The 17,418-nt window shown below is 44.0% G+C and overlaps 1 protein-coding gene across 1 annotated transcript in view; it reads right to left on the bottom strand.

Annotated features, from left to right (window-relative positions):
• Positions 1-2,080: 2,080 nt before the first annotated feature.
• The window catches only part of ttll12 (tubulin tyrosine ligase-like family, member 12), a 46,137-nt gene continuing 30,799 nt past the window's right edge, over positions 2,081-17,418 (bottom strand). The window contains exons 10-14 of the mRNA XM_062483193.1: positions 12,897-13,048; positions 8,881-8,962; positions 8,646-8,714; positions 6,909-7,047; positions 2,081-2,411 (exon numbers count right to left, since the gene is read on the bottom strand). Coding sequence (XP_062339177.1) covers positions 2,260-2,411; positions 6,909-7,047; positions 8,646-8,714; positions 8,881-8,962; positions 12,897-13,048 — 594 coding nt within the window. The 3' untranslated portion in view covers positions 2,081-2,259. The remainder of the gene's footprint in view (positions 2,412-6,908; positions 7,048-8,645; positions 8,715-8,880; positions 8,963-12,896; positions 13,049-17,418) is intronic.

The following is a 17,418-nucleotide window of genomic DNA, read 5'->3' as shown; positions in this document are numbered from 1 at the left end:
ACGCACTGCCTCCTGTCAGACAGGGAGTCTGTGATCCACCTGCAGGTGGAGTCTGGCACTAGAGCTTGTCCTGAAGCAGAGCCCGGATACAAAGAGGATCCTGTCGTAGGATGCCGGGGAGTCCAGATGAAAGGTTAACACATTTACACAGCAATATAGCACATTTGTTATTCTTAGAATATCTGTCAATAATAGTTATTCTACACCAGGTAATAGTTTATCGAACTATCAAAGAAAGCGCGTGTTTGTCTGTGGCTCAATGATTTTGAGAACAAGGCAATGTATGAAGTTAAATTTGTCTGGTGTATTGCGCATGACCCAAGGACGTGCAGTGTAGAGAGTTGTTTGGATTAGCAGTTCACAACAAATGTATATACGTTTTCACAATTCATCGCCATTAAAACAATGAGAGAAACAGATGATGTTTGTTTGGGTAATCTCCTCCAGATGGGTGTGAGAAAAAACGATTTGATCGCGTTAAATTTAGGATGACTGCTTGATTAAGTCCAACCAGTGAAGGTTGGAGCCATGAAAAATAGGTTACAGGTAAACAGTTTTACCCCTGACTTGTTCAGGCAAACTCAATTTGCCTTAAAAAGATGTCTGCGCTCCCGGAAAAGGTATAAACCCTTTATAACCTTTTTTTTTTTTTTTTGCAACACTATTTAATTTCCCTATTGATGAGGAAAGGAAAAATAGGTGGATTGATTTTGTGAAGAGCCACGCTGATGGAAAGCTTCGGATGAACGGACACACGGCTTCTTTTACAGCGCGGAGCCGTACCGAGCATCGCCCTCCCGGCCGTTCCTCCTCCGGTCGCACCTGGACAATCCACCGCCGCCAGCAGTTCATCACTCTGTTCTGTGTGCTTGTTATAATTATACTAGATAACTTTTCTGCTAGGTATCTCTGCTATGAGTTAGTGCAAACCGCTAAATTGATATTAGGCTACTCGGTGTAGAATGATGGTATTTTGGTGAAATGGTAGCTAATGTGTTAGAAGTAGCCTAGTTGAAGAGCTCACTGTCTGCTGTCTCTGGTGTCCATTTTTACTGTTACAGCTCAGGGGAACATTTCATTTATATGCATCTGTATGTTTCACTCATTGAAAAAATAAATTCTAATTCTATACGGTTTTGTTCGGCTTGACATAGCGTCCATTAACTGTTAAATTGCTGCACCAGTCCACACTTGACCGGTGGGGATCTCATTCTATTATGACTGTAACTGTTAGCTGCTCCTGGCATTCTCTAATCCCTGCTCTCCTCTCTCTGTCCCCCCCACACACATCCCTTGTGGTGTGGGGGGTTTGAGTTGTCAGCACCTGCCTGGTCGTCGGTCAGCCAACGCTGGACCTGGTCGCGAGTCTCCCGGTCCTGTCCTACATCTATAAAGTTGAATAATGGATTTTGGTGTTTTAAAAACCCATCGACACTGTATGACTATGTTTAGCCTGTGTTCTGCTCCTCTCTCCCACCAACCGTCTCTGGAGGAGGGGATCCCTCTCTGAATTGCTCCTCCCAAGGTTTCTTCCATTTTTTTTTCTCCTGTTGAGAGTTTTTTGGGAGTTTTTCCTTGTCTTCCTTGAGGGTTTAGGTTGGTTGAGGGGCAGTTCTATGGGCATATGTGAAGCCCTCTGTGACATGCTTGCGTGTAAAAAGGGCTATACAAATACATTTTATTTTATTTGAGTCGGAGGTAGGCACTAGGCAGCGAGGGGCGGAGCTTCAGCTCCTTCAGGCGACACGCCCCCCCAGTCTAAAGCAGAGAAGAGACTGCTCATTTTTTCACGATTTCAAAGCCTAATTTAACATACTTGTCGGGTATTATTTTTTTCATTCGAATTTGGATGGGTAGTTAATAACACATTATTCTGTGGTGTGGCAAACTTAAAACTCGTTTCCAGGTCCACTTTACAGGATCTTTAATAGTGCTCATTAATATTTATCCTGGAAAAGCATGTTTTCTACAACAGTACTTTTAATGTTATTAGCAGGAGAAATAAAGGTGTTGGCATAGTAACAATGTCACAATGCATGATGTCCATTTTCATTGGAATTTCATAATAAACCACATCATGTTGTTTCTTGCCTCATGGTTTAATGAAATTGTACACCTTGTTTTGTGATAGAGTATGTGTGTTTTTGTGTATGTGTTTATTTGACAACTCAAAGACAGCCCTGCAAGGACAACCAACAGACAATTTTTCCTTGTGTCAAGTTTCACAACCGCTAACAGGAGGTGTTCAGAGGTCTCAGGTCACATGACCTGGGTGACGGGGCACTTGTTGGCCTCGTCCAGGAAAAGGGTCTGGTACATGTGGTTGTAGAAGTCAGGGTGGTACAGGCAGGCCCGGCCGCAGTCTGGACTGAAGTTGACCTCTAGGATCTGAGGCTTCATCACACGTTCACCTGGAGGGGGATTCAGGGATTAGTCATGGTCTCTCAACAAGTGATGTATGGGTCATCATGCCCTTTTACATGAAAGGGCTTCTGGATTGTGGAAGTTTATGGAAAGTACATTGCTGTGGCATTCAGGAGTTATTACAAATTACTGAAACTAGTGACCACCATTGCTGGCATGCCTGCAATGGTGTCACACAGGCAACATTAATGTGGTCCTACATGTACATTAACACCAGTGATGCAGGTAACTCTAATCTGACCACTTTTTTCAGTAACGAGTAATCTAACGCGTTACTATTTCCAAACCAGTAATCAGATTAAAGTTACTTGTCCAAGTCACTGTGCATTACTATTTTGTCATTAATAGTAAAATATATATTTAATTTCTTCTTGCGTTTCTGGGATTGAAGTCATGTAGCCTATGCGACAATTAAATCACGTTTTCAGCATGAGGGTCACGTCACGTGTATATCCCTTGTGCTGCCTTCGGGTCACATGACCCAAAGGTTCATAACGAACCATCGTTGTGTTTACACAATTTTACCCAATACAAAAACATATACAAATAATTTTATTTTAACCTTCGCAATGTGGGGGCCTTGAGACAGCCCAACGGTTAAAAGAAAATGATTCACTTTGTTTTTGTATGCTGTAAAGTTGTCGCAATACGACGGTGGGTCACAATGATTGATGGGTCAGAATGACCCGAAGATAACACAAGGGATATACATAGACCTACCACTCCCTCCCAGTGACTCCGAGTCGCCACTTTCCTCAAGCCCCTTTGCTCCGGTGCTATCTCGATTTTATTTTATGTGACAAATAAGAAAAACAAATAAGATTAATAAACTATTACATGAACAAATGCAACGAACCGCAACTAAATCCATGTTTTTTCTAAAAGTAATGGTTCGCAAATGATCTAATTTTTACTGTACTCTGGGCGTTTTTTATCGTTTTTTTTGTTTCCCCCAAGTAGGCCTACGACTCTTGTCTATAAATCAACATTAGCCTACACTTGTATCTTGCCTCTCATCGGCTAAGTTAGTGGAGATGTTTGGAGACAATCGAAGTACCACGCAGCGACACAAACAACAATGGAGGAGGAGAAAGAGAGATGCGCATTTTCGAGTTGGAAATACAATCACTATTTTGAGTATTTGTCAGCTAAAGATGGAAATATCAAGGTTTGTTGTACACATTCATTGTTGTTGTGTACATTACTGTTAAAAATGCACTTCTAATAAAGTGAGTGTTGGCAATGGGACCCATGGGTCCGGTTGTCATTTTTATGTTGAGGTGGCGGGGGTGTTGTCGGAAGATGCTGAATGTAACTAATAAAGTAACTTGTAATCTAACGTAGTTACTTCTAAAATCAAGTAATCTGTAAAGTAACTAAATTACTTTTTAAAGGAGTAATCAGTAATCAGATTACTTTTTCAAAGTAACTGTGGCAACACTGATTAACACTTATTGGCATCTGTCACAAACTGGCAATAGATAGACCAAAACAAGTAGGTCACATTAGAAACTGGGGATGAAAGGTAGTGCATTGGAAACTGTAAGAGAAATTAAGAGTGTAACCTTTTATTCTGTATAAAATGATAGTGTTTAGCATTCCTTGTGTGCAGAGAGAGGCCACCCCCAAATGAAATATAGGCTTCCGTAAACAGGAAGATCCTTATCTTGCTACCTTGGGGGAAAGGTGAGCATTTGTGTTGCTGAAGACTAAGATGTTGGGGGTTTGTTTGTTTAAAAGAGATACTGTGTGAAAGGGCTTGATGGTGGCATAAGGTCTGGTGACCATTGGCTTGTCACCGAGTGGGGTTGGGAACTTTGTAACTTTCCATTGCAAGGCACTCACGCACACACACGTGCGAGATCTATGCAAGTGAGTTAGTGTGTGCTTGTGTACCAGTCCTGTGTTGCATCTTGTAAAACCCCTAAACGGCATGTTTAGGGGTTATGAATAAACTATCAAACTTTAAAATTGTGTATCTACCTACTTCCCTGGTGAAATCTTCAATACAAATATCATCATTACATCCTATCAGGATGGTCTCTCTGACCTTGACGGTTAGTTAATTTTTGTCTGGTGTTTGCTGAGGTTAGAAAAAGGTTGTGACTTTAGGGCCCATAGCCGGAGGGACTCAAAGGATCTGTGATAGAAATGTCAGAATTGTATTTACTTTAAGTGTCTCTACACATGTTATAGTAGGCGTTCTCTGATCTGTTCATGTTTTAGGCCTGAAAAAAGAAACATGGACCTGGGATAGGGAACCTTTTTAAAAACTTGGCTTTATTTATAGAGACAGACAGAGAGAGAGAGGAACAGATATGCAGGAAAAATAAATTCCTTTGGGGGTATTGAATGCAGTCCTTACCTCCAATTACGAGGCTAGATCTTAAAGTCAGGCAGAATACCTTCTTGGAGACTGTAAAAAGTTTGGTGAATGTGCGGGGGGATATTTAACTCAGTCATATGTAGGTCCATGTTTAGAACTGTATTTGATCTGTTAGTGGGTTAGTGAGATGCAATGGTAAATTATGTTTGTTATATTATTAGATTATTCTGTTTTGTTTTTGTTTATATTCTGTTATCATGTTTTGTGGCATGTTGTAAACTGAGGAGCTTACTGTTTAATGGCATGAGAGAGGGAGATAAACAATTTTCTCAAGTTTTTAAACAGATGTTGGGCCAGTTGGTTGAATGTGCAAATGTCCTGGGCTTCTGGGTTAGTTCTTGCCATGAGCTAGACTTTTGTGCTTCTTTGCTCTTTGCTTAAGTCCCATTTGGTGTGAAAGGAGAGTATGCCACATAACGTCCTAACAAAGACAAGCAGAGGAGCAGATCAACATAGATCCGCAGACTTCAAATTTGATTCTCTGTGATTTATTGTGGAGTATCAGTTGTGGAACGAGGAAGTCACCCTCTTATCTGCTGTTCTTGTAGGAGACCCACTGACGTGCATTTGTTTATTTGTTGAGACGGGGGTAGGGAGGATGATAGGATGATGTCAGTCGGTGGCCGGAAAAATGCACGACAATTAAAAGTGTTGACTTGGTTTATTAGAACAATATCGGATCACGTAATAATATGTAGAATTTCTGTATACAAGAGGCTTGTGTCTTGGTGCGGTCAAGTGGGCATACATTGAGGCCTGTCACCGTACGGATCATTTAGAATAGGAATGCACTATGTCCAGACACTTGGGAGATAGTAAGAAGAAAACATGTCTAAATGGTACTTACGTGAGTTATGACGTTATCACCTGTTGGTCTGTTATACGATACCATGGGATGTACTATGCTTGACCTTGTAAGGAAACGTTCTGTGGACCCTATATTTGTACTGTCCATCCATTATATAAAGGACGTTTACGAGACATGTTCTTTACTCAGGGATGGAGTGGGAGTAAAAATAGGCCCTGGACTTTGATCCAGACCGGCACACCAGAACCGGCCCCCGTATACGCCACCACAGCTGCCCTGCCAATGTATGCACATCCTGTGTTTGAAGTGATGCTAGTTAGGGAGTTCCACACTTAATGCGAGTCCGCAGAGCGCGCGACCAGAGTTTTTTGGCCTTTATTTGAGCGCAAAATAGTTTTTTGAGCTTAATGTAAAATAAACATAGACGTTTTTTCAATTGGTAAAACCTTGTCTCTATTTCAGCACCAACCTTACGTTTCTTAGCCTGGTTTTCTATCGTTATATAGTCTCTACTGGCTAGCTTTCGATCCGTCAGTGTCACTGTTGTGTGTAAGCGAGACAAAGGGGGCAGGGCTAAGAGCTGCATCAACGTTCAATTGGAATAGACCGGCCTGGGGGAAAGGGGGGCCGGCCAACCGTGTCGCTCAATCTTCTGCCGACATTATTATTAGTACTTAGTTCAATAATAAGGCAAGCGGCCTTCCAGCCCAGAAGTTGTTCGGCCCACCGGGAATTCTCCCGGTGCTCCCGATGGCAAGTCCGCTACTGCTGACCACTCTGCCGTGGACATGTCACATGATCTGAGCTCGTCTAATAAACGACGTGAACCCTTTTCATTGTTGTGCATCCTTCCGGCCTGCCTTCTGACAGAAATCCATCTTATCACGTAACCAGTCAGGAGGGAGTGGTTAGATGAGTGAAGCACAGAGATCACAAACGTCCTTAAATACAATTAATAGGTCAGTACAATTATAGTTTTAAAATGTGCCTTACAAGGCACAGCAAATGTGTGAGTACGTAACTCATACAAGTCTGTTGATGCATATTTCCTTCTTAATGTCTCAGAGTCTGGACAGCCGTCACATTTCTATACATGGACTGAACATTTCTATACATGGACTGATGGGCCTCACTGTATGAACTCTTGACCAGAGAAAGAGACAAGTCTCTCTTATACAAAAACTCTGCATATCAGAGGATAACATTGAACATTGTCAGCATAGTCAGATAGCAGCCATTTGGACACAAATACCCTTCTTTTTGTTGTAAGAATCGCAGTGGCATGCTCACCTGACTCCGCGATGCCCCATTTGAGCATCAGGTCCACAGCGTAGATGGCCCTGGAGGATGGGTAGGGGCAGATGCCATACGGAGCTGGCCGCGATGATGCCACCTGGAACAGCTCGCCGAAGGCCTTGAACACCTCCCCCTGGGAGTAAGGAAGGGAGGGAACGGGGGAGGGAATGAGGCATGGGACAGATATGAGAGCAATAAAGAGATAGAAACCATAGCACCAAAGAACAAGATATGGTCAAAGGCCTAAAACCCCGCTAATCTGTTTCCAGTCAACCCAAGCATACTAAATGTGGACCTGTGAAAAGCAGCAAAAGAAAATATATTTTGAAACCATGCTATCACTAATGTGTCCAACTGTCAAAGGTTGGAGAGCTAGAGCCGTGGTCAGAAGGTTACTGCACCCAGACATTCACAGATTAACTAATACCAAGAAGTTCAGTGTGTTCTGTAATTAATTTACTTCACATTACACTTATTTCACATTACTTTAAACGTACTTTCTATTATCCGAAACAACTTACAAATGTACAATTTACAAATTCTGTCCTCTGACCTTCATGTCTGAGACATGTTGTGACTGACTTTATGTACTATAGGTTATAATGCCTATAAATAGGGAAGAGGGCCGAGGCCAGGGATTTATTGTCTGACCATTTGTTTTTGTCTGTAAACAAAATCAGAGAATGGTGCCACAAGTAAGGAAACAACACATTCCCATGTCTTAGTTTAGTAGGAAAGGAGGGATATTGCCAGAGGTTAGAAGGAGAAAACTAAGAACAAGAGCCAGGGAAAATAGCTTGTTCTCCTTTTTTATCACTTTGGGAATAACCATGTCCTCAAACAAAGGAGAAAAGGGAAAACCGAGAGCAGGTCGGGTTGACATTGGACAGATAGGGAGCTCGTGCACAAGACAAATCATGGAAAGGGGAACGAACTGTGGGAAGACTGGGTCTTAGAAGTCTCTGGCTTTTTTTGTATTCTTGTATCAACGGCTGCTTTGCTGAATAAACCATCAAGCTGCCTTGATTTTGAAAGATATTCCACTCGGAATTCTCTCTTGACCAAAAAACACTTTGCTACTATCACCATGTGTTTGAACTGGTCAATTATGTTGTCTGTGTGTATAGACAATTATTTTAACCTAGAAACTAAACCGAAAGTCACACTTCCCGTGGAGACATAGAAACCATTCTTCCAGAAGATAAGATAAGCAGACTATTGCTTGATATTTGCATGATTACCAAAAATGTGTTTCTACATAATAAAATAACATATCAATGATTTTATTTGCTAAGCTTAGCAGACAGCTAAACCAAATACAAATTTACTCTGAAATATCCAATCACAAACTGTTTATCATGTTATTAGAGACAGCCTTTACTCAGTGTCGCATAGTGACCTGCCAGGTTACTTTGACATTTAACCAGAGGGCATGTTTATCTAAAAGATAAGAGTCGTCTCCACACACAACGTTCCAGGATGCTATCCTAAGTGTCACCCTACATGTTATTTCTGTGGCTAACCCTTGCATTTGTTCATCTGTTCTCCATTTCCACGTGACCTCAAATGCTCTGGCACACTCACATTACTGCTGCAAGCTGTTATTAAACACAACCAAGTGTCAGTCGCTTGGTCACCCGTGTTACTTGGTAGTCTTCAGAACTACAGACTCAACGAACCAGGGAGTCAAATTGACCTCAATAGTGTTGAGAGTTAAATATGCATATTTACCTCCACATCCTTCCATGGGTACTGTGGATACTGTTTCTCAAACATGGGGATGAATTCATCGTAGTGTACCTTGGCAAAAAGGAATAATAAAAAGAGGGGCATCATGTATGGCAATTTCACATGAATTTAAACTGGATTTATTCCCTCATGTCTGTGTGTATGAATACGCTATCTAAATCATTTATTTTCAAACCATCCTTCTGGCTGACTTGTTTGCTTTGCTTGCATGTTGTACCTGCTTGAGTTGCACCCCTTGTGTGTAGTTCATCACAGTGAAGTGTTTCTGATAGTCATCAAAATGGTCCAGAGAAAAAGGCCTGTGTGAGGTGGAAAGAGAGAGATATAGGGAGGAAGGGGAGAGTAAAAAAAGGTTAGTGGGAAAGAGCAGGGGTAGAGGAAGAGATAAAATGCAGCAATGAAGCAATAGACTGGGTGTCACCCTGCCCCCCACCTCTTATATGCTAGAATCTGGAGCTGTTGAACGGAGTCTCTACTTGATGGGTCTTTGATATGCAGAGTTTCTGTATACATGAGGCTTGTGTCTTCCTGAGGTCAAGAGGTCATACAGTGAGGCCCCTTACAGAACGAATATAGACGTGGAATGCACTATGTCCAGACTCTTGGGAGCCAGTAAGGAGGAAACATGTATAAACAGGACTTACATGAGTTACGATGACATCACCTGTTTGCCTGTTATACTGTATCCATGTACTGATCATGCTAGACCATGTAAGGAAACAATTCTGTACATTCTATGTTTGAACATGTCCAGCTAATGTATATAAGAACGTCTGGGAGACAGTTGCCCCACGCTGACCACTCTGCCGTGGACGGTCACATGATCTGAGCTCGTCTAAATAAACCAAGTGAACCCTTTTCATTGTCGTGCATCCTTCCGGCCTGCCTTCTGACAGAAATATTCATTTTATAAGGTCTGGTAATGGCAGAATTCTGAAGACACTGTTTCCTAGAGAGACCAGATGCTAGAAAAATTCCAGGGCACTCCTTTAAATATCGAAGCTGAAGATAGGTTGGGCATTAGAACTTGCGAGATGCTATTTGGGTGTGCGCTACTTTTGATCCCATCTGATTCATGGCCAGGTGGTTTTGTGTTAGTGTCTTATGTTTGTGTGTCGATGATGGTTACGTTGGTATAAAGTTTTGTACAGCCAGTCAATCAATCAATATATACATTGGATACTTTCTTCTCCTCAATGGATGTCTGATTAGGAAAAGGTAATCTAGCTGCTTTTCCATTAAAACATTCCCAAAAACTCATTAACTCGTAAAGTGTCTGTAAAGCAGAACTGAAAATGAGTTGAAAGTTCATCACACCACAGAAGAATGTGTTGTTAACTACCCATCCAAATTCGAAAAGAAAAAAAAAACACTGACAAGTATGTTAAATTAGGCTTTGAAATCGGTTTTGAGTTCTCTGCTTGATACTGGGGGGGCGTGTTGCCTGAAGGAGCAGAAGCTCCGCCCCTTCGAATGTATTGAATTTAGCAATGAATTTAGCAATTCAATACATTTCTTTAGATATTTAGCCTACTTTGACCATTTTTGCTCTGATATAACCCATTGAGTCAAATAACTGCAATTCCAACGTATTTGGTTAACTGAACACTGTTCAGTTTCCCCTCTTCCTTTAAACCATAAGAGAATAGTTTCGGTTATTTGTTCAAGACCGAGAGAGAGCAATGAACAGTGTTTCCCAGGTCAATAGGTCACTTGGTGAAATTCACACAGTTCCATACTGTATGTATGCATTTACATATATGACTTGAGGCATCCAGCTTGAGATAGCAGGAAGATTAGGCAGTAGGACCTTGATGAGTTACGATGTTGTCATGTATCCCTTTGAAGGACAAAAACTTGATTACCCTATGTTGTACCCTAGAAGGAAATATTCTATGAAACTATTTGTATGCATCCAATGTATGTAAGTCACTTTGTAACCAACCCACTTCATTCATTCAACCGCCAAGTGCTAGGCATTGATGGACCAATGATTCTCGGCCGGCTACCTAATAAGCATTTGATCAACCCTTTTTTTATTGACACTCTTAGTTTTCCTCTGTCATTCTTTCTCATTGGGCATCATCACAACAGTTACATACTTCAGTAGAGACAGTGTGTCTGAGAGTGAGACGGAGAGAGAAAATAGTACAAGATGGAAGAGTGGAAGGGGGAAAGTTAGAGAGACAGAGAGCAAAAACCTGCACTAGTGTGTGTGCAACAAGTTGTGAGATGAATAAATAATTTTTCCTTCAAAAAAGGAAAAGAGAAACAGAGCAAAGGAGGAACGCAGGGACAGAGAGAGGCGCAACCCATACCTCTACCAGTTACGGTGAAAGGGGGACTTTTTGTCTACTATTCTTAAGTATTCATCTCATATTAAAATTGTAGGCATAATTATGCGTGTCTATGTGGCCTTGTTTTACTATTCTTAGATGCCCCCTCAAGAATAGTAAAAAAAGGTAAATGTTTACTTGTGGGGACACACAGTATTCATGGTCCCATCAAGATCAAGTGCTATATCTAGGGGTTTTATGGAGTGTAGGATTATAATAGAGTGAGTTTTCGCTTGTCACCTGTGACAGCAAATTTGACTCTTAACATAATTGTTACATATCTGTTGGATTAGAATGTCTTGGATTTTCTGTTTTGTTAAGTTTCTGTCATGTCACACTGAAGGGCCTGTGTTCATAAAATGAATCAGGGGGTCTGTGGGAAAGCAGGGGGATGTTAGCCACATACAGTGATTGGGGGTTGTACATTGGAAACACAAAAGGCTGGGTTGTTGGTGTCGTGGTTTATTTATTATAGGGCAGGTAGGCAGACATGTGGGGTACTCAGAAGAAAGGCCTAGTCCTGAACTAGTGTCAAGTAAGGAATGTGGTAGCAGGGGTTTTGGAAGGTTGAGAAGAGGACAACAGCAGAAATGGTGCCAGAGTCAAGAGAATGTTCTCAAAGGAGAAAGGGGGGCCATTGAGAGTTGGCAGTTTATGGGACTGTTGTGTGTGCGTATCTCAAGTGAGGCTGTTATGGGTTCAGGAGTTAGAAAACATGGCTCCCTAGGACAGTGAAAAGGGAAGTTGCCAAGGGTTAACAGCTGGCGAACACTCAGAGTTGAAGGCCTTGTATTTGGGTTACCTCTGATTCTGGGATCTATGTTCACCCATGGGAAGGAGAAAGGACCAAGAGTGGCAGATCAAGCTGACCTAGCCAGAGAAGTGAAGAGACACATATGGAGGTCTCATTAAAAGTGACGCATATTGGATGGGGAGAAGGGTTGAAGTAGGGTCTGAGGACAGGGAACCTAGAGAGGGGTTTTTGAGCGGACATTAGAGATAATGAGTGCGCAAGCATGTTGGCTTTATCGAAGACAGGTTGGACTTGGCCAACGTGGGAATAAACATCTAAAAACATTTGGAAACAATATTATGCAGGGCGGGAGATTTTCCTCACATCAGGCTATATACCGGTAATGGGTTTTATGTGGTATGTGATTGCTTTGTGTGTCGTTCCTGTATCATTTGCTGCATTGCTGAATAAACCATCAAGCCACCTTGACTCTGAAAGATATTCCGTCTCCGAGTCTATTTTTGATACAAATCCTTCTGAAGTAAAAACCCTACATTGGCTAAGAACATGTATAAACATGTATAGAAAGACTGCGGAAAACATAGCCTAAGGAAACAGATTCGTAATCTGATTTTCAGATATAGGCATTTATCAATCACTTGGACAGCTTTGAAAATAGGAAAACCCAAGTCTCCCTACAATATTCCAGGGCGCTCCGCAAATAGCTACGTTTGAAGACAGTTGGCCATCAGAAGCTGTGAGATGCTGTTTTGGCGTTTCCTAGGCCGGATGGTTTTTCTGGTTGGTTGTGTGTAATTGTTGTGTCTGTATAATAAATGTTTGTTTGAAAGACATTCACCCGTTTTATAGCTATTTGATTATCTGATTTCTGCCACCGCACATCACAGCTGACATATTGTATTAGAGGGACCTCCTACACTGTAAGGAAAGAGATTTGAGCTGTTGTATTGTAGTATTGGCATACTAATATATACTATATAATTACAGGTTTGAATGAGTGTTAGGATTACAATTACATTAAGGGTTGGTGTTAGGAGTTAAAGAAAGTTTTAGGGTTAGGGGTTAGGGAATACTGGATTTTTAATGGAACAGAATGTTTTAAGTTCCCACAAGAATAGCCACGCAGACTTTGTTTGTGTTGACCTGTTGGCAAAACGCAGCCAGAAGACGTTGTAGGCGTAGAGTCTGAGGGGCTGCACCGAGTGCAGCAGCAGCATGTAGCGCACATCAAACTTCACCATCCCCACTTCCTCCCTGTGAAACAGCACGGGGTCCTCCAAGTACTTACACACCACCTGTGAAATAGACGGGTAGAGGGGCAGCCAGTTAGTCAGTCAGCCAACAAGCCTACTAACCAGAGAGTCATAGCTCTAACTACCGTATTTCTTTGATTAAACACGGCGGCGTTTATTACACAATGTTAATTTTTGGTGTGGCATTTATTCAAGGGCAGCGTTTATTCGAGGGCGCCGTTTAATTAGTAAGAGAGATTTAGTGATTTGTAGCTGCAGTGTGGCCATAGCTAAACAAAGAATAGACAAGGAGGTCAAACACAAAGCCTAGTGTAAAATTGAAGCCGGACATTCTGATCTGAAGCAGCATGCCGAAACGTTCTTACACTTTAGCTTTCAAACAGAAAGCTGTGCAGTGCACTCACCAGCAGCAACAGATCTGTAGCGGCAAACTTGGGGTTGATGAAAAGCGAATTTGCGAGTGTCGAAGTCAGCTACCTTCAAATATTTTGGGTGCAACGTTTAATCGAGGGCGGCGTTTATTACACAATGTTCATTTTTGGTGCAGCGTTTATTCGAGGGCGGCGTTTATTTGAGGGCAGCGTTTAATCGAAGAAATACGCTACGTTAACCACTGATTCATTATGGATTACAACAAATTATTTCTATATTACTTTTACACTCTGTTTTGATTGTTCTAAATATATTGAACAATGTTTGATCTCATGAGGACATGACCCGTAAATTTCCAAGTCCCAAAAGCAGAATAATAGGAAACCACAAATTTCACAATGACTTTGCCCAGACAAACCACCTCACCTGTGTATTATTAAACTTCCTGCAGGGGAATCCTATATGCAGGGAGTCAGGTGGCTGAGCGGTTAGGGAATCGGTCTAGTAATCAGAAGGTTGCTGGTGCGATTCCCGGCTGTGAAAATGATGTTGTGTCCTTGGGCAAGGCACTTCACCCTACTTGCCTCGGGGGAATGTCCCTGTACTTACTGTAAGTCGCTCTGGATAAGAGCGTCTGCTAAATGACTAAATGTTGTAAATGCTTTCTTGTTAAGCTGTCTATGACTTATGCTTCTTGTATAATTGATCACAACTGTCAACCTCTCAAAGACGGGACGGGCCAGTCTGCCACTGCCTGCACTTTGTCTTGCACAGTGCTAATTCCCTCCCGCCCCACTCTGTGTCCCAAAAAAGTCACCTGCCGCTGCATAAAATGGCACTTATCCGGGTGGAGTTTCAGCCCTGCTTCCCGGATCCTCTCCAGCACGCGCCGTAATGACAACAGGGCGGCATCGAAAGAGGCTCCATGTGCCAAGATGTCGTCCAGATAAACCAGGCACTCCTGGCGTGGGATGCCAGTCAACACCTGATCCATCAGTCTGGCAAAGGAAGCATGGGCGTTGCACAATCCAAAACTGAGGACCTTAAACTGCCAGAGCCCACGTCCAGTGCAAAAGGCAGTCTTTGGTCGGGCAGATGGGGCGAGAAGCATCTGGTAATAGCCAGAGTGAAGGTCCAGGGAGGAAAACCAGGCAGAGCCTGAGACTAAGTCCAGAGACTCATCCACGCGGGGTGGTGGATATGAGTCTTTCCTAGTTACCCCATTCAGTGGCCTGTAGTCAGAGCAGAGGCGCCACTCACGATTCTTTTTGGGGACCATGACCACTGCAGCTTCCCAGGGGCTATCTGGCTCAATGATGCCTGCCTGTAGCATGTTCCCGACAGCTTTGTCACACGCCTCTTGCCGTGCCAGCGGAAGCCGGCAGGGACGGCACTTTATCGGGCGGGCGTCCCCGGTGTCAATCTCATGCTCCACCAGCTGTGTCCGCCCAACGTCATCCTCCCTCAGTGCAAAGCTGTCTTTAAACTCCACTAACAGCCGCCACAACAGCTCCTGCTGTTGTGAGTCCAGGTCACCACAGTTCTCCATCCAGATTTTTGTGATGGCAGAACGCGTGGTCTCCTCCTCCGTCTGGGGCAGCAGGGCCGGAGACGAGCAGCCCATGCTGTTGGGGGCTGGCACTGCCAGCAGGTGTGGAGGGGAGTTGGTTGCTGTCACTTCTGTCTCCAGCTGAGAGAGAGGCGACTGAACAGCAATGCTGTGGGCGTGGAGGCGTTGCCTGTTAGGGGAACACGCACCCTTGATGTCGTGAGGGGTTTTGGGGAAAAGTGGGTGTGGCCTGCGGCTCTGCCGTGCCAACTTCTCGTGCCGGCAAAGTAATGGGTGCAGCAACTGGGGGTGTCACGGCCGACAACGCGATGACAGGCCAGTCCTGAAACCTCAGCGTGCCTCTGCCCAGGTCCAGCTGACAGCCCGTGGCCTTCAAGAAATCCAGTCCTAGTATGGACGGGTCCTGCACGCTTGCCACCCACACTGGGTGGCGGACAGCTTTTCCCCCCACAGTCAGTGTCATTTCGCCCCTGCCTTTCATGGGTGCCAGCCCGCCGGTGACTGTGCGCAGCTGCACAGTGGTGGGCTCTAACTGAGTCCAGCCTGGCACCACATCAGGTCTTACCAGCGTCACTGTGGACCCCGTGTCCACCAGAGCAGAGCAGGGACTGGGACGTGACAAAAGTCCCCAACACAAGTCCGCCCCACCACTACCACAGGCTCCGTGGGGATGTTGTTGTCTGCTTCTGGGGGGAGTGGGCATTGACTCCCCCGTCCGTGCTGTCGGGCCCTTCCTGCAGATGACGAAGAGGATGGGGCTGGGGTCCGCACAGCCTCCCCTATGCGGCCCCCGCGTCGTTTCCCGGACCCTTGGGTGCTTTTGGGCACTGCCTGAGGAGATGACCAGGCTGGCCACACCCCCAACACACCCTGGGTGATGTGTGCGGGGTACGGGTTGACTGGATAGACATATCCCGTATCAGTTCCGTCAGCTCAGATGTCCATGCTGGCTTTTCCAGGCCAGCGTTGGTGCCCACTGCCACTGTTGTTAAGGGCATGCTCTCACTGTGGCTACCTCCAGCTGGCACAACCCACACAAACTCCCTCTCCACTGCCAACTCCAATGCAGCCTGCAGAGATCAAGGGTGCTCCAGCTGCACGTGCACACACAGCTCAGTGGGGGACAGAGCTCTGACGAACTGGTCTCTTGCCAGCTCGCTCTGCACATCAGGTGGCATGTGTGCGTATGCCCGCCGAGTGAGGCTCTCAATGTCATTTGCTAATGCCCGCAGGGGCTCCCCTGGGAGTCTGTACCTGTTGCTGAGTTCATTTTTCAGCAGGCCAGGCTGCACACATTGTCCAAAGCGCCTCTTTAATGTAGCCACCAAAGCCCCATAATCATGCCTGTCCTCTGGGCTAACCAACAAAAGGCATTTTAATGCATCGTCTGTGAGGCACATTGCAAGCTGCAGGGATTTCTCTCTTTCTGTTCACTCCCCCGCGTGAGCCAGCAACTCAAACTGTGCATGGAAGGCCTCCCAATCTGACTTACCCTCGTACTTGGGTGTTTTCACTGAGGACCATGTACTACGGGCGCCGCCATGATTGACGTTGTTACAGTCACAGTCCGCCCCTCCCCCTCTCTGCGGATGCTCTGCGCGGGACTTTGACATTGCACCTGCAGCCATGCCAGCCTCCGAAGCCATCCTCGCAGCCGAATCCCGAATCTTGCCTGGTCCATCCTTTGAAACTCCTCAGACCATCGGGCAGGACCACTGTCTCCCTCCTCCTTAATTTTCACGCCAGAAAAGTCCTCCTTACGCGATAACGAACTTGTCTCCCAAGCTCACTTGAAGTGGAATAATATCACACTGTTGTAATTATGAAAGATGAAGAATGAGTATGGATTATATGATTGAAATATGCCTTTTAATCACTTTTATACTTTTATACCTTTATATGTTACACTACTGAAAAAGCCTGATGCAAAACGATTGACTGTTTAGTATTTCCCCTAAGATATAGAAGGAAAATTAAGCCCAAAAATGTTAATCTGGATGATTGGGGCTGGGTGTGAGAGAAGGCTATGTGATCAGGCTTCTACTATAGAAAAACTAAAAAACCCAGCAGTAATGAGGTGATTTTACAACCCACGGCCCGGAGCCCAGTGTGACTGGCCGTCAAGGTCAGAGCGGGTCTACAAAAAATAGATGATATCTCTATGCACCTGTAATCTGAAGCCTTTAGAGAGAGAGACCAATAGAGTGTAAAATGAATTATGCATTTGTGATAAACAATATTGTACCCAATAGCAAATTTACAGAACTGATAAGGTTTTGATATAAAAGAGTATGTCCGGAGAAGATTTCTCAGTCTGATTCTGCAGAATCTGGCTCAAGTTTGAAAGGAATCACCCTGTTTGTATTGGATTCTGATTAAACACTTTGCATCAAACTCTGGAAGTTTCTGTGCTGTTTCAAACTTAGAGAAATGAACCCAAGGACTTAGTACTTTGATTTTCTTCATCACA

This window comes from Osmerus eperlanus, chromosome 17 (assembly GCF_963692335.1).
Source record: "Osmerus eperlanus chromosome 17, fOsmEpe2.1, whole genome shotgun sequence".
NCBI classification, from domain to species: domain Eukaryota; kingdom Metazoa; phylum Chordata; class Actinopteri; order Osmeriformes; family Osmeridae; genus Osmerus; species Osmerus eperlanus.
The sequence above is the reverse complement of the archived record's forward strand: the minus strand, read 5'-3'. Positions and strand labels throughout refer to the sequence as shown.